The sequence below is a fragment of the Chelon labrosus genome (genome assembly GCF_963514085.1).
Source record: "Chelon labrosus genome assembly, chromosome: 12".
Lineage (NCBI taxonomy): Eukaryota > Metazoa > Chordata > Actinopteri > Mugiliformes > Mugilidae > Chelon > Chelon labrosus.
This window is the reverse complement of record NC_140345.1, coordinates 22,620,224-22,642,771: the sequence shown is the minus strand read 5'-3', so window position 1 is coordinate 22,642,771 and position 22,548 is coordinate 22,620,224. Positions and strand designations below refer to the sequence as shown.

At 42.8% G+C, this 22,548-nt stretch overlaps 2 protein-coding genes across 2 annotated transcripts in view; both read left to right on the top strand.

The window, feature by feature from the left end:
- Window positions 1-1,054: 1,054 nt before the first annotated feature.
- LOC311497280 (V-type proton ATPase subunit C 1-A-like) lies at window positions 1,055-7,806 on the top strand. The gene is made up of 13 exons (XM_084557522.1): window positions 1,055-1,313; window positions 1,798-1,958; window positions 2,551-2,618; window positions 3,591-3,676; window positions 3,971-4,065; window positions 4,221-4,312; window positions 4,566-4,664; window positions 4,782-4,850; window positions 5,016-5,108; window positions 5,325-5,418; window positions 5,866-5,963; window positions 6,137-6,263; window positions 7,041-7,806. The coding sequence occupies exons 2-13, from the start codon at window positions 1,827-1,829 to the stop codon at window positions 7,137-7,139; spliced, it is 1,152 nt and encodes a 383-aa protein (XP_084413648.1). The 5' UTR covers window positions 1,055-1,313; window positions 1,798-1,826; the 3' UTR covers window positions 7,140-7,806.
- Window positions 7,807-9,103: 1,297 nt separating this feature from the next.
- The window catches only part of LOC311497279 (protein spire homolog 1-like), a 33,132-nt gene continuing 19,687 nt past the window's right edge, over window positions 9,104-22,548 (top strand). Inside the window, exons 1-3 of the mRNA XM_084557521.1 lie at window positions 9,104-9,662; window positions 13,369-13,397; window positions 22,253-22,486. Of these exons, the coding sequence (XP_084413647.1) occupies window positions 9,293-9,662; window positions 13,369-13,397; window positions 22,253-22,486 (633 nt within the window). The 5' untranslated portion in view covers window positions 9,104-9,292. The remainder of the gene's footprint in view (window positions 9,663-13,368; window positions 13,398-22,252; window positions 22,487-22,548) is intronic.

The following is a 22,548-nucleotide window of genomic DNA, read 5'->3' as shown; positions in this document are numbered from 1 at the left end:
TATTGCACATGTTGTAGGTTAATTAAAAAAGTCATTCAGCCCCTTTCCTTTTTGTCCTCCTCCCCCCGAGTGAGTGGTGGTTGTACAGCTTGATGGCACGGGGGACAAAGGAGTTCCTCAGTCTATTTGTCCTGCACCTCGGGAGCAGCAGCCTCTCGCTGAAGGTGCTTCTCTGGCTACTGATGGTCGTGTGCAGAGGGTGGCTGGCATTGTCCAGGATACACGTTAGTTTTTTAAGTGTCCTGCTCTCTGCTACAGTAGCCAGAGGGTCCAGCCTCATGCCAACCACAGAGCCAGCCCGTCTGATCAGCTTCTCCAACCTGGAGAGGTCTGCCTTTGAGGTGCTCCCACCCCAGCACACCACAGCGTAGGACAGAACGCTGGCGACCACAGACTGGTAGAAGATCCCCAGGAGCTTCTTGCAGATGTTAAAGGATCTTAACCTCCTCAGGAAGTACATCCTGCTCTGGGCCTTCTTGTGCAGCTGCCCCGTGTTGCTCGTCCAGTCCAGCTTGTTGTCCAGCCACAGCCCAAGATATTTATAGGTCTGCACGACCTCCACCTCCTCCGCTCCTATCAGAACTGGTCTGGGGTTGGGTCTGTCCCTCCCAAAGTCAATGACCAGTTCCTTAGTCTTTGAGGTGTTGAGCTGTAGGTTGTTTTTGTGGCTCCAGACAACAAACTCCCTCACCAGGCTCCTGTACTCCTCCTCTTCGTCGCCACTGATACACCCCACGATGGCCGTGTCATCTGCAAACTTCTGGACGTGACACATGTCAGAGTTGTAGCAGAAGTCCGCGGTGTACAGGGTGAAGAGGATAGGGGAAAGTACAGTCCCCTGTGGAGCTCCAGTGCTGCTGACCACAGTGTCAGACGTGATGTCCTTCAGCCTGACGTACTGTGGTCTATCAGTGAGGTAGCTGGAAATCCAAGCAACCAGGCAGGGGGGAATCACACAGTCTTGATATGTGTTTTGCACAGTAGCTGATATTGTATTTAACCTGGAGGATTTTATATTATATGTTCAATAGTATAAGCATCTGTATTGGTTAAGTATCGATTTGATCATTACATTATTTCTGTCCAATTTGACTTGCTGCTGCAGTACCTGGCTGTCCACCAGCTGTGGTCGCTCCTGAGCAGCCAGCGCGTGTGAGAGGCCTTCCGGTTCCTCTAGCAGGTCAGCTGACTCTGATGCTGCTGTCAGGAGACCTCACGAACTGTACTGAATGGCAACTATGAATGTTGTCAAGCCGTAGAAACACCAAAGGAAGCTTTAATTACACCGTTACGGCCACGCTTTTAATACACGGGTGAGTGAAATGGTTGTACCATAGCAACAACCGCCTGAGTTGTTGTTGTTAGCAAAGCTAGCTAAGTGGCTAACGGTAGCTAATCCCTGCTTGATGCTGCTTGACCTTAACCATCTTCTTTTTTTTTTCTCTTTTTTTTTAAGCCGGCTACAGTTTCTTTACTTTACCCTTTAAATCTTATTTATGGCTTTGCAATGCTAGTTAGCGCTCAAATATGTAGACGTTAGCTTTAAATGGACAAGCCATTCATTCTTAGTGTAGCATTATTTTGTTAGCCTCCTTAGTGGTAAACAGTGTAAGGACTCTTTATTATAGCAGCACTAGCTAATGCTAACGTTTAGCTACAGACAAAACATATGTAAACACAGAACCTTATCTTAGGAGCTAAGTAAACATGTACTGACTGTTTATTTTAATTAAATGCTAAGCCTAGTAATAATAATAATACAGCACTCAGATGTCTAAATACATATTTCCTCTCAAGTTTTCTTTAGTTGCTCCGGTGCTGCAAACATGACAGAGTTTTGGTTGATCTCTGCGCCTGGAGAGAAGACGTGTCAGCAGACATGGGACACAATGATGGCAGCCACCACACGTACCAACAACCTCTCCACCAACCACAAGTTCACCATTCCAGATCTCAAGGTTTGCTTGAAATTGTGGCTTCCCTGATTCTCTCTCTCCCGAGCTGCTGGAGTCATTACACTGTGGCAATTCATTTATAAATCAGGACAAGATTTTGTTTCCCCCCCCAGCACACTTTGTACTTCTGTTTCCATCAAAAGTAGTTTTAGATGCATGACAAGGCCAATATTATAGTCACTCACCTTGTGTATCCACTGTCAAGAATAAACTGAGTGTGTGTATGGGAAGCAGTCTTTGCACAGATCCGTTGCCTGCATGTTGAAGCACTGGTTAGGTGCAGTTTTCATCCAAAGAGCGGCTCAGCTCGTTTGGTTCGGTCCCTCTCTCTGCTGAAGGTAAAGTAACCCCGCTAACCTCACTGCTACATGGGGCCGTGATGTGCTCCTGGAACTGTTAGCAATGCATGAGCGGCTCTGGACAAAGAGGCGCCATCCTAAGCACATAGGGCCCCCTGGATGTCACTGTAGACTGATGGAACCCCCGTATGTCACTGTTCAAACACAACCCTGCTGACCCCACTTAAAAATGACCCACATCTCAGGACTGATGACTCAGAAATCTGATGTTTTATTTTTTTCTTTTCCAAAAACAGGTTGGGACACTAGATGTCTTGGTTGGACTGTCCGATGAACTGGCCAAATTAGATTCCTTTGTTGAAAGGTATGCAACCTACTGCATTCGAACTTGACAAAACCTTTGATTTTCTGAATTATTTTCTCTTCTTATGGCTGTTATAATCGCTTATGTTTGAAAGAAGATCAAAAGTGTAACTGGCCTTCTGATGTAGCCGGTTTACCGTCCCCTAATCCCTTCACTTACCTTGTAACAATGAGGAATTTCACAGGGACTTGAGGCTAGTGAGTCTTGCAGTCTAAACTTGGCAATTTACAGTTGGGTGACACACCCGCATCTCTTTCTTTAGTCATATTTTTACCACATGACTTATGTGCGATGAGCATGTTGGTCTGTAATTTATAGTCTTTTGGAAACACTGACATCCAAAACTCACACACAGCCATTACTGCTAGAGCTCTGCTTTGCTTCCTCTGTGGATATTTCCAAGTCTGTGAGAAAGACCAACCTTGCAACACGGTTTCACTTGTTGGCGACAGCCTCTTTAATCTAGTTCCTCTTTGAAGTTTCTGTCCTGCATACGTGAATCAACTACTGAATTCCTAGAAACAGTTTGCATTCATGTTGGTGTTTAAATCTTGAATGCATTGGCTTGTTAACATTCATCACTACACAAAGAGAAGAAAATGCATTCTAGATGATTTGAAAATAAGAAAAAAGTGGTCGGTGTGTTTTCTTATGAACTTCTTAGCCATCGAATGTGACTTGGCTCAGGGTTTTTCCATGGCTTTGCTGCTGCTTTGATGTGCTGTTGAACAGTGTGGTTAAAAATTTTGAACTCTGAAAGTCTTCCATATTATAAATTGCCTTGTCAGGAGATTACCTTAGCAAGAATGTGTGAAACTTTTGATGTGTGTGTCTGTTTGTGTCAAATTGGGGGGGGGGGGGTGAGGTCGTCGTGGTCATGCAAGCATGAGCTGGGAGAATGGTTTTACAGTGGTTTTGTGCTTGCAGTTTGTGTTGGCTCTGCGTGTTTTGATGTCTCCTCCGTGTTCACAGTGTGGTGAAGAAGGTGGCTCAGTACATGGCCGACGTGTTGGAGGACAGTCGAGACAAAGTGCAGGAGAATCTGCTGGCCAATGGAGGTACGGTCATGTTTAGGGTACTTGTGTGTCCCGATTATATTAGTATAAAGTAAATGCAGCTATTAAGTGGAATAATACAAAGCAAGTTTAACTGGGCAGCTTTAGATACACACATTGTAATATTTTTCACAAACCTTGAGGAAAAAAGAGTAACAACTTACTAAAACTTTATGTTTAGGTAAAAAAAAGTCTGAAATCACGTTAATAAAGTTGTAGCTTTACTTACCTCCTATCTGTGATCTGATAATAAGCATATGATAGCTTGACAGGCCTTTTGTTGTCTTTCTTTTTCAGTTGATCTTATCACCTACATCATAAGATTTCAGTGGGACATGGCAAAATACCCCATAAAACAGTCACTTAAGAACATCTCTGAAATCATCTCAAAGGTGGGTCTGTCGGTTAGATTGGAAAAATATTCAAGTCAGCATTTAGATTTGACAGTATTTCTCTACAGAAATGTTTTTTTCCTGTTTTTTTTTCTTCTGACTAGACCTATCAAGTCATTGCTTAAATGTACCTCATTTTCCACCATGTTTTTCAGCAAGTGACCCAGATTGACAATGACTTGAAGGCCAGAGCATCAGCTTACAATAACCTGAAAGGAAACCTGCAGAACCTAGAAAGAAAGAACGCGTAAGTAATTTGTACATACGGGCGTCTGACATGACATTTGGGCTTCAGAGCCTGTATTTTTAAAAGAGATTTTCACTTCCTTTAGAAAGGAAGTTCATTGTGGTGTTTTGTTTGTCTTTGATCTGTCAAGCTTCAAGGATCACAGATTATTTTTCCATGATCTTTTTAGTATTGTCTGTAAAGTGAAATGCTTTGTCAACACGGGGCGCCTTCACAGCGTCTGTGTTTTTGTAACACTGTTGTGTGCCACTAGGGGGAGCCTGATGACAAGGAGCCTGGCTGACATTGTCAAGAAGGAAGACTTTGTACTGGATTCAGAGTACCTCATCACTCTGCTGGTAGTTGTGCCAAAGTGAGTGTTAATTCTCCAGTATTGCAATTAATTAATAACAAGAATGTATTGTTTGACTTAAAATGTTAAATTAAAAAGGTGTGTCTAATGCTCAGTTTAATGCTGCTCTCCTTTCAGGACTGGATACACTGACTGGCAGAAAACATACGAAACACTTGCCGAGATGGTGGTGCCCCGATCCACAAAGTAAGTCATGCCTTTTATGTCAGATTAATTTGATGAAACCTTTTGTCAACACCAATATCAAGCATCTAAACTAGTTAGTGGGGTTTTGTTAATGTTTTATATTTAGTGTTAAGAATCCGTCTAAACTGAGCTGATCATTACATTTTGTCTCACCTTGTCTTCCAGTCTGCTGTTTGAAGACGGTGACAGTGGCCTGTTCAGTGTCACTCTGTTCAGGAAAGCCATGGATGACTTCAAACACAAAGCCAGAGAGAACAAGTGAGTGTTTTTACATTGTGTGATGATAACAACGTGCCTCTGTGTGAATCATAAAAAGCGTGAAAATGTGACATGAGAATATTAACCTTTCAGAAGAAGCCAGTCCTTTGAGTGGATGTAAATAACTACATATTTAAACATGTTGAACAATCTAAGTTTGAGTTCTTTATACAAACTAATACAAGTTGATTTGTGTCCTCTCCATCTCACTCATAGGTTCACTGTGAGGGATTTTCAGTACAATGAAGAGGAGATGAAGGCAGACAAAGAGGAAATGACGCGGCTTTCCACGGACAAGAAGAAGCAGTTTGTAAGTCAAACGGATGCTGTGGAAGTTTCTTTATTACCATTTATTGGTTCTACATTTTGTACATTATGGACATAGTATTTACACATTTTTTTAAGGAGATGTCAGTCTTGTGCTGTTACGTAGATTTAAGTTCAACGGCTCTCCCCCGTTGAGAACCAGATTTTTCCACTTTTCGGTGTAAGAAAAGTGTTTCCAGTCATCCTAAAACAACAAATTGCATCCAGCAGCTGTTTGAAAGTAGCTTCTGTAGCAGCCGACAGCGCTCAGAAAACGCTGACCACACACAAAACACTATAGGAAAATGTTTCTTCCTGCAGAAAATGCAGTTACTTAGGACAGGAAGAGATCTTAGCACTGTTTTGAGAAGAAGCAGACATTTTGAGACACTCCATTACAAGACTGCCGCATACAAAAATAAAAGTCACTGACTGTTATTTCTCTCCGCAGGGTCCGCTTGTCCGATGGCTGAAAGTGAACTTCAGTGAAGCCTTTATTGCCTGGATTCACATTAAAGCTCTGAGGGTCTTTGTGGAATCTGTTTTAAGGTACCGAGCTGACGACACAGTCCTAACATCGTCCATGAACATAACCGTGCAGAAGCACAGTCTTTATTACCTGACACAGCTTAAACCTTTCTTCAGCCACCCCATTTGTTTAAGCTGCGTGAGCTTTCAAGAGGTGCTGACCATGCTCATGTCGTTGTGCGTTGTTCTTCTAGATATGGGCTGCCAGTGAACTTTCAGGCCATGCTCTTGCAGCCTAACAAGAAGACCATGAAGAAGCTGAGGGAGGTGCTCAATGAGCTGTACAAACATCTGGACAGCAGCGCGGCAGCCATCATTGACGTAAGTGTTTTGATAAGACGGTTTTGGCATTGACAAAAACACTGAATAACACATGAAGTTACGAAATATATATATAGTGATATTTCAGTATTAAAACCAAATACAGAAGCAATAACACAATTAAACTGACCACAAGATACCTCCTTAAGAAACTATTTATTCTAAAACGGAGGACATTTACGACAGATGTCAAAACAGAACATCTAGCATCTCCCACACCGCAAAAGTGAACACAAAACACAAACTAAATACAGTAAATCATTGAGTGTACCATTGTTCTGCTTCCACAATGCAGTGTGACCAAAAAGGAAAAGGAACGTCTGCTTCATAAGAGAGAAAACTGTCGTCGACGTCAACCTTATGTAAACAACTTGGATAACAATAACCAAGTTGTAAATCTTAATCTTAGGAAAACTATTTTTATTTTCTTTGGGATGGAGTCTGCTGTCTCTACCACTCCTCCATCATTGTCTGATATAATTGGTGCTCCCTCTAAAGGCAATAGATGGTTACTGCAAATGGGCTCCCAACTAACTAAAGGGCAGTATTGATTTGTACACTTTAAATTATAATAAAAAGGCAGTAAAAGCAAAGTTTATACTCCAAAATCTAAAGTTTATTGTGGAGAAGTCTGGGATATTTTTTCCATCTTTTCCACTGAGACAAGTTCTGTCAGAGCTGGTCTTTGTGTGGTGCTTCTCATTTAGGATTTAGTGGATAATTTCAAAACAATTCCTAAAGATATTCAAACGGCTGCTTCTTGTGTTTCTTCTCCAGTCTGCGATGGATATCCCAGGCCTGAACCTGAGTCAGCAGGAGTATTATCCTTACGTCTACTACAAGATCGACTGCAACTTGTTGGATTTCAAAGTTTAACGCTTTGCCCCGTATTTGTCGTCACGTTGAGTGCTGATTAAATTATATTTTTCCTGGGTCATACCTCCCACTCTCTTCTCACGCTATCCTCTCTCTCCCCACTGTCTCCCCTCTCCGTCAGCTGCTTGAATGACCGTGCTTGCATGTCCATTCCTTGTGGAGAAAAGGCTCATCAACAAGCTTCTTACCACTTTTACAAACACGGGATAAAAGAGACTTTTTAATATTGTTTGTGTTTACACTTCATTTTTTCTTCTCAAGCCACACTGATAATTATAAATTTTTGATGTGATCATAAATGAGAGCTGCATATTTACTGTGTGATTCCACATGTGCTGGTGTGTATTGATAGATACATCATCTGCATCGCTGTTCAGAGATTTGTGTTTACATGCGGGCAGTCTCATTGTTGCACCCATGGCAACCCTATCTGATGTTTCTGAGACTGCGGGCTGCCCCTGCACACATTGTGAAACAAAGATGTTATACGAGTGTATGTGGTCGTCTGATGTTGTGTGTATTTTCTGTCCAAAAGAGATCTATATGTGAACATTGTGTAAGCCGTTGATTGAATAAACATGACTGGTGAATAAATCACATGAAATGGGTGTGAACTGGTTTGTAAATCTGAAGGAAGCTACGGCTTTATAAAGATTTTTTTCCCTCAGATTTGACATTTGATCGAAATAAAAAACAATAATTAAGGAATGGGACATCATTTGAATGTCATACAGTAACGTGCGTGTGAGAGGCATGAATATGAGCTACATGAGCGCTGCCTGCATGTGTTTAGTAGACAGAAACATCCTCTGTGAAGTCTTGTGATTACTCATGATCATCTGCAGAGCTGTGAGCAATTTCGAGGAAAGTTCCTCTTTGAGCAGAAATCGTCTGGAATGCGCGTAGCTGCGAGGCAAATACTTCAATTTTCAACATGGACGACAACTTTAAATGCCAACAGTAGAGGGCGGCAACACCTGTGTGCACACGGATCCAAAATGAAGGGCTCACACCTTTTCAATAAAGCCTAAATTCACACCCAATAGTGGAAGAAGTAATGTTTATAATAGTAGCAAAACCATACAACACTCCTTGAGCAAGAGCCTATACCCCCAAAAACTGCTCCCCAGACACCCAGCATGGCTGCCTGCTGCTCTCATGATTTAAATGCTTGTTTGTGTACATACACCAATCAGGCATAACATTATGACCATCTTCCTAGCATTGTGTAGGTCTCCTTTGTGCCTCCAAAACAGTTGTGACACATCAGAGAATGGGCATGGGCCTTCTGATGGTGTCCTGTGGTGCCTGGCAACAGAAGGTCCTATGGGTTGAGGGGAGGGGCCTCTGTGTATCATCCCACCAAAACTTGATCAGTTTGGGATCTAGCGAATTTGAAGGCCAGGTCAACACCTTGTGCTGTTCTTCATGTTTTTTTTTAGTTGTTCATAAACCGTTTTTGTGTGTGTGCCTGTGTCAGGCTGCACCCTGCTGGGGATGGCTGCTGCCATCAAGGAGTGTCATTGCTATGGGGTTGGGGCATTGACTGTATATACTAGGGTGGGGGTGCCTGGTCTGGTCTAGGTGGATAAGAAACATAAACACGAATGCCAGGTCCAAAAGTTTCCCAGCAGAACATTGTATTGTCACAAGATGATCAATCTTATTCACTTCTCCAGTCAGTGGTCATAATGTTATGCCTGATCGGTGTATGTTCACTGTTTTGGCCTTGATGCCAGTGAGAAATATTTAGATGAACTGTTCCTGACTGAAACACAATGTGTGTGTGTGTGTGTGTGTGAGAGAGAGAGAGAGAGAGAGAGAGAGAGAGAGAGAGAGAGAGAGAGAGAGAGAGAGAGATCATGTGATCAAGGAGTATGCTTGCAAGCTGGGTTTGGATACACACACATATATACACACACCGTGCAGGCTACAATCACACAAACACACACACCCAGGCTACTTATGACTGTTGGTACCAAAACCTGAACATCGAGCGGACGCGTTCACAACCACCAGCCCGCTGTTTAGGGCTCCTTGCTACTGCTGCTTGCTGGAGGAAGAGGGAAGCATCAATGCCTCCAGATTGCCTCTCACACGTCGGCCTGGACCTGTTCTCGTCATCGGGCCTCTCGCGCTGAGATAATGAAAGGATGGCCGAGCTGCGATGCGGCGGGGACCACAGTGGAGGGCTGACGGATGCTGCAGCGGCTCGCCGGGATGAGCAGCAGCAGCAGCAGCATCACAACACGATGAATTCGCCGGAGGAAGCTGGAGCGAAGGACCTGTCCTTGGATGAGATCCTGAGGCTTTACAGCCAGCCCATCAACGAGGAGCAGGCATGGGCGGTGTGTTACCAGTGCTGCAGGACGCTGGCGAAGGAACACCGGAGCAGAAGGAGCTCCGCTGCCTCCGCCACAACCGGAGCATCACCCGTAGCGGCTCCGCAGAAGATATCCGGACCGGGGGATGTTAGGATACAGAAAGACGGGTCTGTGAAGGTGGAGCACCGGGGCTGTGAAGGTAAAATATTATGTAAGCTTCTTAGATCTAGGCCGGGCCATCACTTGCCTTTAAAAAATAATGATGTTGTGTAAATAAAAATACATCCCAGTAATGCAAGATAGCTTTTGAAATCACAGCAATGCATGTGTGTAAGGACTTATAGCAATATTATACTGGTAGGAAACCATATTGCCTATAAATAAAATATAGTCCACATATTTTTGAATGTTTCCCCTGACCAGGTGCTTAATGTGCGTCTCAGGATTACTTAAGGCTATAATCCGCAGCAAGATAAACACATCCAATAGTTCAGGCTCCATTGCACATGACCCGATCACTGATACACAAAGGAATGCCATGACAGACCCCCTGTTTCCTCCTCCTCACCGAAGGCACGTGTCTGCACATCATGTGGTTTCATCTTTCATTAGGATCCTCTCAGCCCGTTTTCGCCACTTGATATCAGATCAGCTTGCTCATTCTGCCTCATCTGATTGAAGCATGTGATTAGTGGTGTGTGTGAATAGGAGAGGGTAGACAGGAAGTGAAGCTTCACCCCCTGCTGAACCCTGCTACCTGTGATTTGGGAGCCCATGAATAATTTGGTGTTTTTATTATATATAAAAATGAACGGTAAGGCCCCTGCTGCTGGTTTGGCTGCATTTGTGTTGCCGAGCTGAAAATAGCCAAGTAAGAGAAAGGAGACAGTGTGGCAGCGATGTCCTGTCAAGAGTAAAATAACTCCAATATTCTCAAAATGTCCCTTAAGGCTTTTCTAGTGTGTCTGTGGTATTTTGCAGTGCTTTAATATTGACATTATTGTACATTATGGTCAGAGTTGCAGAAGATGTGACAGTTTAAATAAGCAATGAACCAGGATTCAAACCAAAGCAAAGATTACACATGCCTTGTCATGCGTGCCTTGACTCATTTCGTGGCTTTGAACGAAATAGGCCACTTAAACAAAACATGTTATGGTGTGTATCGTCAGACTGAGGCAGGCCTGGCGTGTCCATCATCCGCTGTAATTACATTTGCTCACAGTTTGAAGATCAGACTGACTAAATGCCTATATATGCCTGTCTCTGTGTAATGGACTACCTGAGGGCCTGAGAGACGTGCTCTTAACTCCTCTGCAATGTGTGCACACACGTTACACAACACTGCTGAGTCGATCTGAGGCCCCCCGATTCAACAAACTCACTGCATACAAATACACAAAGGTAATTTGAAAGGCACAGCTGTGAAGATGATGCTCATCGTGGCCTCTATGTCTATATGGTTAGAATGAATGGACTATTTTTAGCAGCATGGACGCTACCATTATAGAGGGGCGTCCGAGGTCCCCCCCCCTCAGTTGCTTGTGTAACGTCTCACAATTTATTTTTTATTTTTGTTTGTTTTTTTGGGATTTGTGTTTGCTAGACATCTTGTCTCGTTTGTACAGAGACATTTTGTTGCACAGGTCAGTGTCTTACATTTCCTTGGGTGATATAGACTCGTGCAGAAGATGGACTATACACCGATCAGCCACAACATTAAAATCACTGACAGGAGAAGTAAATAACATTGACCATCTTGTGACAATACAATGTTTTGTTGGGAAACTTTTGGACCTGGCATTCATTCATGTGGATGTTACTTATATATGTAGCACCCACCTAGACCAGACCAGGCACCCCGACCCCATAGCAATGACTCTCCTTAATTGCAGCAGCCATCCCCAGCAGGATGCAGCCTGACACAGACACACACACAAAAACTAGATCCCAAACTGATCAAGTATCAGTGGGAAGGCCCTCAGAAGGCCCATGTCCATTCGCTGATGAATCCCAACTGTTTTGGAGGCACTAGGGAGACCTACACATTTATTTACCTTCAGCACTAGAGATTTTTCTGTCACTGCTTCATACAGCGCAGCGGTAAAATTTACAGTGCACATGAAAGTTTTCGGGGTACTTGAGTGTGCTTAGACTTAATAGTTTGTTTCAAGATTTATATGAGTGCGGAACTTAGATCATGTGCTGACTGAGGACGCATGTGGACATGCATTTTGATGCCAGGTGTGACAACAGATAACTTAAAGCTGGCCACTTGTGATCAGTCGGATGTTAATGCAAGGTCTGAACATAGCCTGGAGTGTATTGTCGGTCATGTCCACGCAGTATTCTTTAACTCAGCAGTTTATCTGGGGCACCTGACACTTTGTATTATAGCTGAACCCATCCTGAAAGTGGGACCCTTCTAAGAACCTTTGTCAATGTCTCTGGGTCCTGTCTGCAATGAATAGATTTAATGTCACGGTGGTACCCTCTTTTAGGATTTTAGGACCATTTAGAAGGCACATTTGATTATCTGCTTACCCTAGTGCCCGCAAACACACACTAACACACATACATTGTCACCTTACAGCAGCATGGCATGCAAATCTGCTGATGAACGTTGAGGTCATGAGATGACGTCAGAGCTGTCGGGGTGCCGCATTACTGTGTGTTACAACACAAAACAGGCGTTTGTTAAGGGGGTCATCTGTTCGCAGGCTGTTTGTTCATAAAGGAGAAGCCGGTCTGATGTAGCCTGGAGAAACGTTGAAGTGGGTCTTCTTTTTGAAGGGAGCACATTCATGCGACGCGGCCTCTCGGGAAGAGTTTTGTCGTCACAAGTCACATGCTACTTTAGCTGATAATTAGAAATGAAACAGAGCTTTTATTAAAACTGCTCTAGTTTCCATGATAATAATTAGAGCACACAGGGCCTTCACAGAAAGTAGTTTAATGAGAAAGCAAATATGTAATCTCGGAAAAGTAAGCTACAAGGGGAACTAGATCACAGAGTATAGTTTAAGACGAAGGTTTCCATACACTATTTTGTTGTAAATGAAATAACATAAATGTGCACGAATCCGTGGATAGAAATAGAACTATTTCTTTCTATTTGGACATTCATTCATTCATTCATCTTCTGTAACTCCCAGCTATCATTGGGTGAGAGGCGGGGTACACCCTGGACAGGTCGCCAGTCTATCGCAGGGCTAACACAGAGAGACAGACAACCATTCACACTCACACCTACGACCAATTTAGAATCACCAATGAACCTAACGAGCATGTCTTTGGACGGTGGGAGGATGCTGGAGTACCTGGAGAAAACCCACGCAGACACAGGGAGAACATGCAAACGCCACACAGAAAGGCCCCAGTCGGCCCATGGATTTGAATCCGGGACCTTCTCGCTATGAGGCATCAGTGCCAACCACTGTGCTGCCCATGTACAAAAACTTTCGTATATATATACTGTATGTACCTAGCATCTATGCTAGTAGGAATGAATGGGCTCGGAGTGTTGTGTTCCACAAAGAGTCGGAAAATATTTAATAAACGAAACCGACAACAGATTGGTCTTTTGGTTGAGTTGACCTGTTTTGTTGCAAATTAGTTTATCTGGGTCAAAACCATAATACATCTTTAGCCTGCAGGTTGTTAAATCCATAATTGTTTAAACAGAGTCCTCAATCATCACTGTTCTTACTGCTTCTTGCGTTTAGTTTCAGTGACATATCATCTGAAATTTATTGACTCATTCAGCAGTAGGTCCTGAGACATGTCATCAGATCAATAATGCGCTTCAAGCTGTTATAGTCATACATGCAGTAGCAACAGTATGTTGTGTGTGTGCAAGCTTCTTGCTCAGGTTACTGTAACACGTCTTTCTTGTTTCTCTGCAGGTAAATACAGCCCTTGCACAACAACAGAGGTGAGTAACTCCACTATGATCCTGTACTAGTGACTTTATTTCGTCCTCCAATGCTTACAGAGATTTGAACAATATTACATGAAATGTGCTGTGAGTGAGAGATGAAATAGGAGAGCATTGCAGGAGCTGATATACATGCTTATATGTGTTTTATGGAAAGGAGCCAATCAGTCAATTAGCGAGGTATTTACGTGGCTGGAGATATAACGGCCGGCTTAACCACAATGACTTCCTCTTTAAATATTTACCCTCCGCAGTTAATTACATTAGCTAGTTACGGTAAGAGTGGACTGCCCATCGCATCAACACAGATAGCATTCAGATTAGTCAGTGGGCAGCCAGCGGGATTATTTCAAGTGGAAACAGTGTCAGATAGCGCTGTGGTTAAAACTCTCATAAACCATGGGCGTGTGATGTGTTAATCCCGATGTCTGCGATACAGCTGCCGTGGCTCGCCTGCTGCTTAAACTAATGCCTTTAATAAACGAAACAGGTTGGAATGAAAGAGAAAAAAAAGCAAAAAAACGCAGAGCAGCACAACAAGTACCAGTCAATAATTGTTTTTCAGACTCTCTTGTTTCCATGTGTTTTTAAGACAACAACATGGACAATACGAACCTGATGTGTTGTGTTTTTGTTGGTGTCGTTGTGTCGACGTCCACTTCCAATATTGGCGTCTTCAATACAAAGATTAGATTTTCTCTGAAGTCTTGCATTAGCTACTGGCGAGAAATGCGATGCAAAATGTTGATGCAGAGTTTGTGGGATGCAGCAGCAGCAGCAGTAGCATCTCGGAAAAATCTTTTGATGTAAGCAAACAAGGACTCACACACGGGCTGCCATTTTTTAAACCAACATAGTATGAGATTTTTTTTAAACCTTTCTTAAATACTACAAAATACTCGCTTTCTTTCAAAGAGTCTGATGAGGAAACTAGACAGTTAGCCTTGCTTAACTTATCTGGTACGTGGGGAACATATGCTGCCTTCGCTTGGGATCGTGTTTACTGTGTTCATGAGAAAGTCGCAATTAACCGGCCCACCTCTTGAGGTATTCACAGCCTCTTAAGAGGAGTTGTGCACATGTTTTCCCACTGTCGTAACCAGCAGCTGACAAGTTACATTTGAAGGCAGCACATGACATGAGAAGTTGTGTACAGAAAATGCTACCCAAGCCACAGCATCAGACATAAGTGGTGACAACCCATCGGCTAGGCAACCATCATCCTCTAGAAGCCATTAGGGCTGAAAAAAAAAGAAAGAAGAAGAAAAATAAGCCTGGAAGCCAGACCAATTTACCCAGTCCACTTTTTTGTTTTGTGGTGGAACGTTGTGGTCTGGAACTGCTCCGTGTGATATGTGATGGACAGAAGAGTAAGAGCGGCATAGTCGTGCAAGTCATCATGGAGTTTAATTACAACAAAATGGCTCTGATTGGTTGTGGGACTATCCAGTTGCATGCAGAGACATATTTGCTCTGTAACCATTGAAACACGCCCATAATGAAACTTAAATGTTTGATAAGAATTGAGTATGGTGAAAAAACCTTTATCAATGCAAAGCAGGCAGGTGCCAAGTTGAACTAATTTCAGCTTTGATGCAGCAACCACTGAAAAGAACAGATATTTCTAGACTTTAAATATGGATCGGGTATACATATATATATGTTTACCACATGAGTAGCCAGTGTGGAGGACTGCTTCCTTTACCCGGTCAGTTCCTCGTTCAAATCCACAGCTCCCAGCTGGCTTCGCTGATTGACTGGTTGGAAATATCACGCAGCAAGACCTCCTGTTTGTTTCAGACTTAATTAAAGTGCTTTGTAAAATTGTCCCTCCTCCACGCTACACGGTGTCCCTGCATCAGCAGCTGTTAATGATATGTGAGCATAGCTTGTGAGAAGATACAATATGGTGGGGGTTTTTGAGTGTTTTACTGTTTTACTGTAGACCGAAAAAATTGTTTTCCTTAAAGAGAGCTCTTGGACGTCACTCAGTTAGCAGATGCTTTAAGAATATTTGCTGATAAATGTACTTGTTCTGGAAGTTTCTTTGGGTCATGCGGCACATTAGAGGCAGTGTGCTGTATTTCTTTTGAATAGGGGGGTGTTTTGGACTGCAGTTGAGTTGCATTAAAGGATGGGCAGTCAGTCTGTAAGTCATGCACATACACATACAGTCCACTGTAGAAGCAGTGAGTGTGAAACAGTATAGACAAATCCCTGCTAAGCAGCTTTGCACCAGAAAATGAGTTCTCACAGTACAGTGTGTGGCAGAATGGCAAAACTGATAAAACTACGAGCCAGTCAGTGGAGTTGCTCGACGCTTAACAGCATCAAATGCGTTCTGCTAGCATACAGTTTGTGGAATTAGCCCAAAGCTGGATGAACAGGGACACATGTGTAGTCATAGCTGACACACATTACAGAGAACTCTTGCAAATGATGTGGCTGTGAATGTCAGGTGATGCTGTTTTTTTCATAGCCAATGAACCGGGTTCATCAGCGCAGCATGCTGCAGCGTAACGTTTCTTTGTGCGGGAATCATGTGGTTAAGTTTACTGGAAAAAAACTCATCAGGAATTTTGTATCCAGTCACTCAGCTCTGCGTGTTGATTTTAGTGAGGAGTTGGTCGATGACCCCCGTAGACTCGCCTGGTCCCGTGATGCCTCCGACATTTGTGGATTATGCTTCATCACATTCCCCTCTGTCAGATGTTTAACCGTGCGTGCCCTCTTCTGTCTTAACGTCCCTAAAGTCTGGGAAGGGATTAGGGTTTAACACCACATTCAGTGTTTAAGGTGACAGAAAATTCAGGCAGGAGTTTTTTCTCCGCTGGTGTAGCGTTCATTTGCTTTTACGCTCCACAGAGGGCTTGTGCATGCACAAGAAAGAAGAGGTTAAGACAAATGGCAAACATTTTTTGATGTAAGAAGGTGTTTTGGTTGAAGATTCTCTCTGTTCTGTATGTGAGGTTATGTAAACTCCAGATCTTCCAGAAAAAGCCATTTAAAGTTCATTGACAGTGAGAGGTCACAGCAGGACAGTCAGACATAAGAATCTGAGAAAGCATTTGTTTGCTTGAGGGGCAATAACATATGCTTGTGTATCACACCTTATCATAATGAGAATATTTTTACACAGACAGCTGTATCAAGTATCCAACTGTCTTCATTATGAAGTCAGTCCTTTGCGTCCAACTTCCAACTAATGTGTTCAGTTATATTAGTAGATGTAGGAAGCTTTGCTCGTTAAATAAAAAAAAAAAAAAAAAAAAAAAAATGCATTTCTCAACTCAGATCTCCAGGACAGATTGTCTGCACACACATATTTGAAAGTGAGCTGATCGGATGTTTGTGTGTCCAGACATCACCAACCTACAGTTTCGTCTGTCAGGCTAATGCTACCACCCAGACTCAAAGAATATTAGATACGTGGCCATGAAACTGTGCAGAGACGTCCATGGTCCTCAGGTGATGCATCTTTCTGAATTTTGTGAACCCCGACTAATGGCATTCTCCTTAGTCTCCACTGCACTCTGTGTGTTATGCTAATTAGCAGTGGTTAGCAGGCTAGGTTAAGTGAGGGTGAACATGGTAAGCATTACACGTACTTAACATGCGCCATGCTAACATTGTAACTGCATGCTAACGCAAGCATTTAGCCTGTAAGTCTTACCTGTAAGTACAGCAGCACACATTTCTGCATCATGTGGCTAAAATTGAGCAATCAAGTCTTCAAGACATCCCTTTGTAGTATTTCATCATTTTCAGTTATTTGATTAACAATTAAAGAGAAGCTTGACCGATGGAACTTTTTTTATTTCGAGGAGCAATTGAGGAGAGAAGCTCTCATGAGAGTCACATTTAAAAACCCAGGATGGCTTTGTGAAAAATAAAAATAAATGACACCAAATGAACTGGTTCTAATCCTAGAGACCATCTGTTATGGTCAGATCTGATATAAGATAGTTGTCATCATAAGGTTATTCATTTGTTTCAGTTTCTTTTAACTCCACGTTGCTCAATTCCTGATTTTCCTGGATCCACTAATGAGGAAATCTAAATGTTTCAAACCCCCACATTGTTTCCACAATCCTTTAATTCGAACCCGGTTTACCAGGTTAATTATGGCATTTCTTTGCCGCTTAGCTGGCTGTGATGAATGAAGGGCTTTGGTACACTGAGAGTCGATCTAATACATTTCTGACTGTTTAGTTGGCACCGGTGTTTGGCCACACAAACCCACACATCTAGGAAAAATGTGATGCACAGTCTCCAACAGCCGATGTCTCGTTGCCATCTTTGCCGCCAGTCTCCTGAACATGTGTGGTCCTCCTTAGTCTATCGTCATTTCCCTAAATTTCACTCAATTTATAACATATTACAAAGCTGGAATGCCTCATGTGCGCTGAAATCCATTGTCAGCCTGGAAGCCGACTGAAACCGACTTCCACCACCCTCCAAATTTTTGAGGTGAAACTTTGGTCTGGAGCCCCTCCGTTTGGGACTGGTTATGCCCTGGCAAAGTCCCACAGGACCAGTCAAATCATTGATGATGGAGAGAAGAGTAACAGGATGTAGTTGCCCACATCATCTGAGCCATGTGGAGAGAATGTGTTTACAGCAAAATAGCAGTGATTGATTGTAGAAGTATCCACTTGATTACAGAGGTATTTTCCTTTGTATCGGTTTAAATACACCCCTGATGAAATCCAAATGGCGTGTTACCCAGACTCATATTCAAATGAGAATTGAGTCTGGCCACATCAGGCTAGATGGAGATGGTCTTTTAAGAGCTGTATCAAGATCTCAAAGGAAACTTTGGCTCCCACCACCAAAGTCATGGGGACTTTGGTGGCCAAAACTGACTGGGGGCTTGTAGCGTTGGGTGAACACAGATGGAGCGGCTGCGTCGCTCTGTTTGTCTCACTCGAACGTTGGGGTAGGGAAATATAGAAGAGGGGTTCCTAGGCAACCAGAGCCCAGCATATCCACAATTGTTGACGAGTCAATCTCTTTAAATGCTGGCAAGGCTTTAAGCTAACCATCTGTTGGTTGTAGCGTCACATTTACTTGCAGACACAAGGGTGGCGTTAATCTTGTAAGGAAAATGAGTTTCCTTACAAGATTAATGTCAAAGACGCAGGATATCGTCTAAACAGTTTGAGGCAGTTATCATTGCACGGTGTTGCTTAGCGTTTGCATTGATGCATGATGTTATTCACTCGGGAGGCTCGGTTACATCACGTGTAACATACTGGATTATAACTAGGGCAAAAGCTAGATGTTACATGTATTCTTGTCAACATGATCCTCTGTCAGTTCACATCCTGTTGGATCTTCTGTCCTTATACCCGAGACCATGTTCTTCTCATGGTCTATTTGTGACAGTGTAGTGAAACTCAATCTTGACTCGGACAGAATCAGATACATGGACATGAAATTCAGGTCTCCCTCCCTTTGTGAATGAACCCAGCTTGTTATATAGAAACCTGCATGGTTTCTCTGGGCAAATAGCACACCTGTAGCTTCATTATATATCTGCTTTTTATTGGAGAGAAGAGCCCTAAGTGTGTGTAGCTGAGGAATATATATTCGCAGATGTGGCAGCACATCCGCTACGGTCACAATTTTAGTGTTCGTTGATTTAATAAGGGCAATTGGAATAACATGAGAAATTATATAATTGCTAAATAAGGATGAAATTAGTAAAACTGGGCGTACAGTCATTTACATTATATACGATTTGGCTCAGACAGAATATTCCACACTTTCATTTTCTATGCTGACAATACTGTTATTTATTGCTCTGCACCAAACCCTGATAAGGCTTTTGCTTATCTTTAATATGCATTTGACTGAGTACAATAACAGCTTTGTCAACTGCAACTTCCACTTTAAGTGCAGTAAGATCAGCAGTGTCCGAGAAAAGCCTTACCACATTACCCTGTGCGTCACAACACTTTTTATTTTGCTCCTCTGGCTAACTCGCCTTCTCTCCGTGAGAGGAATTCTGAAATTTAAGCCAAGCTGTTTGATGTAGCTCTCTTCTGGGACAATGTCTGCTGTTGCTGCTGTTCTATACACCGGCAAATCTCCTTCGGTTGACACCTTCATCCCGGTCCAACTTTCTTTCTCTTTTCCTTCTTTTTTTTTTCTTACCTCCACCCCTTCCTCCCATCCAGCCCATCATTCCGCTTGGTCGCCTGGAAGCCTGGGAACCAGTCGGAGGAACCAGCCATGCTGTAACCTCGCTGTTTACTCGCTGTTAATTTCAGTTTCCAATCAATTATTTGTAAAGAATGTGTAAGAACAGACTCCATAAGTCTCTTTTAAATACGAATAACGGCCGTAACTCATTCACTCATTAAAATTATAGCATGGTGCACAGTTTTCAGTACAGCTGTGGTTCACATATATTGGATCACACCAAACATGGATGAACAGTACTTCCAGTTGCACGTGAAATAAAATGAAAAGCAAAAATACCCAAATATGAAAGAAACAATAATCACAGAGAAATATAATCTTAAAATTTGTAAATGAATGTTGGCTATTTAAACATGTAAATGCCAGCTGACAATGGCAGAATCATAAATTATTTAAAAGAAGTGAATGGCCAATAGTATATTTCAAAATTGGCCTTTAACCTGTGCAGTAAAATACTGAGAGTGGTTCTTTGAGTTGCAGGCATTTTTTTTCATGTCTGAATTCTTAAAGGCATGGTTTTCAGATAACCAATCTTAGATACGAAACAGGAACCTGAAAATCCTTGAGATATACAACTATTCACTACAGTGCAGGGCAGCACAATCCAGATATGTCACATTGTCTACAACATGCTGCTGCTGTCTGCTGAGGAGAAATTCTCAGTGATAGTCGGGGGGTTGGTCCGGGTCCCTGGAGGAGGATATATATATGTGTGTGTGTGTGTGTGTGTGTGTGTGTGCTTGTGTGCATAGTGTCATATATCAGCTGGTGTGGATCTGGGTGGAGCGCAGACAAAGAGGTCGCATTCAGTCATTTCCCCCCGAGGAGGTCAGCTCTTACACACCGATGGGGGGAGAGGAGGACAGATCTTCTCATATGACTCCTCCCCTCCCTCCATAAACGTCCACTGATTGCCCTTGATCTCTACGTCTGCACACACACAAACACACTCTTTATTATCCTCTTTCTCCTGAAGTCTCACCTTTCTCCACCCTCCTTGACCTCTCTGATTCACCCATCATATCACTCACCGCTTCATATTCCTGTCTCCTGATATATTTATATCGCTGATGTGTGTATTGCTCCTTATTTCCTTCACCCAGCCTCTCATTCAGTGTTGTTCCCTCTTTCTCACAGTGTCTTTTCTCTCAGTTGTTTATATGCTGCCTTACCCCCTCTCAGTGCTCAGTGCTGCAGAATAATCCCCTCCGTGATTTCCCACTCTTGTCTTTTGTTTTGGCCCTGGCAGAGCCAGATTTATCCACCGTGACTTTCCAGTTCCAGGGCATACTGAACGCTCTACTCATGCGCACCATCTCTTGATCTACACGCATCAGCCTCTGGAATAGGAAAATATTATGTTTGTTTTAGTGAATATTTTTATGTTTATGAGTGCAACCACGTCTGGCGTACTAAGTTGTACTATTCATTTGTGAACAAGTGGCATATTTTGACTTTTATGGTTTCAAAAATGTGTCATTAGTTGTAAAATAAAGTTGTATCTGTTCTTTAGATGCAGTAATTATCTAATTATTACGGTTCCACATCTGCATAATGGTCTTAGACAGTAGCACTGACTAATCAGTGAGAAAATATGCGTGATCCACGTTTCTATTTATGTTTTGTTTACATTTTATTTTTATGCTATCAAATATATTTGCGCATTTCAAATGTCAAAACATCTACATTAATCTGTGTATTACATTAGATGAGCCCGGTGGTGAGTTACAGAGTGGCAAGAAGACAGTTTAAATGAGCTATATGGAAGATGTAAAACTGTCTTTCAGCCCACTGCTCTGGTTTTAGTTCACTATTGCTGATCTCATAAGGTCTGTTTCCAGCTAGAGCAGGTGATTTCAGCCTTAACGAGTCAACTTCGTATGAATGCTAATGGTGCTCTAAATAAGAAACAGCAGAGACATCGACTACACTACACGAGTGATATGGGGTGTTAAGCTGAAATTCTCTTAGACAGCTTGTGCTGTTCCCATCCTGCTGAGGATGGGTGCTGCCATCAGGGAGTGTCACTGCTATGGGGTGGGGGTGCCTGGTCTGGTCTAGGTGGGTGCTACATGTCTAAGTAACATCCATACAAATGCCAGGTCCTAAAGTTTCCCAGCAGAACACTGTATTGTCACAAGATGATCAATGTTATCCACTTCTCCTGTCAGTGGTTTTAATGTTGTGGCTGATCGATGTATGATGCAATGGTCTTCATGCATCAGAGAGTCACAAGATCAAGTGATTAATCTCCTCACAGGGTCGGCCTGTCAAAGGCCAGCGCATACGTACATATTTATTTATGACGGGCTCAGCTCTCTCTGGAAAGAGTCATGTGGTCTCCCTCTTACAGATGTTCAGCTCAGACCTGGCTCACAAAAGAGGATCACGGCATCAGGCACAAATCCATATTTACTTTGCTCATATGGCAGATGAACAACTGAACAATGTGCAAAGCAAGACTAATTGTGCATATTCAGTTAATAATATATTTTATGTATATTTTTATCACCTTTTTATGGATTTCAATCACATCATATTCAGCATGTGAGCATTGTAAGTTAATCACATTGTTAGATCTAAGGATGGCAGCAGTAATGTTCACAGTTAAAAAGCTTGTGGGTTTGTCTCCTGTGCTTTTGTAGGTGATTGAATCTCTGGGAATAATGATCTACAAGGCTCTGGACTACGGGCTTAAGGAGAATGAGGAGAGGGAGCTTAGTCCTCCTCTCGAGCAGCTCATCGACCTCATGACCAACATGGCCGAAGCCGAGGGGGACTGTCCCGACGAAGGCTACGAGGCCACAGAGGAAGAGGACGATGCGGATGACGACCCCGATAACCTCACCAGTGTTCACGGCTACAGAGATATCCTCAAGGTAGGTCTTTTCCGTATTTGTTAAGACATGGGTGGCTGTTTATCACTTCCTATTTGCTGGTG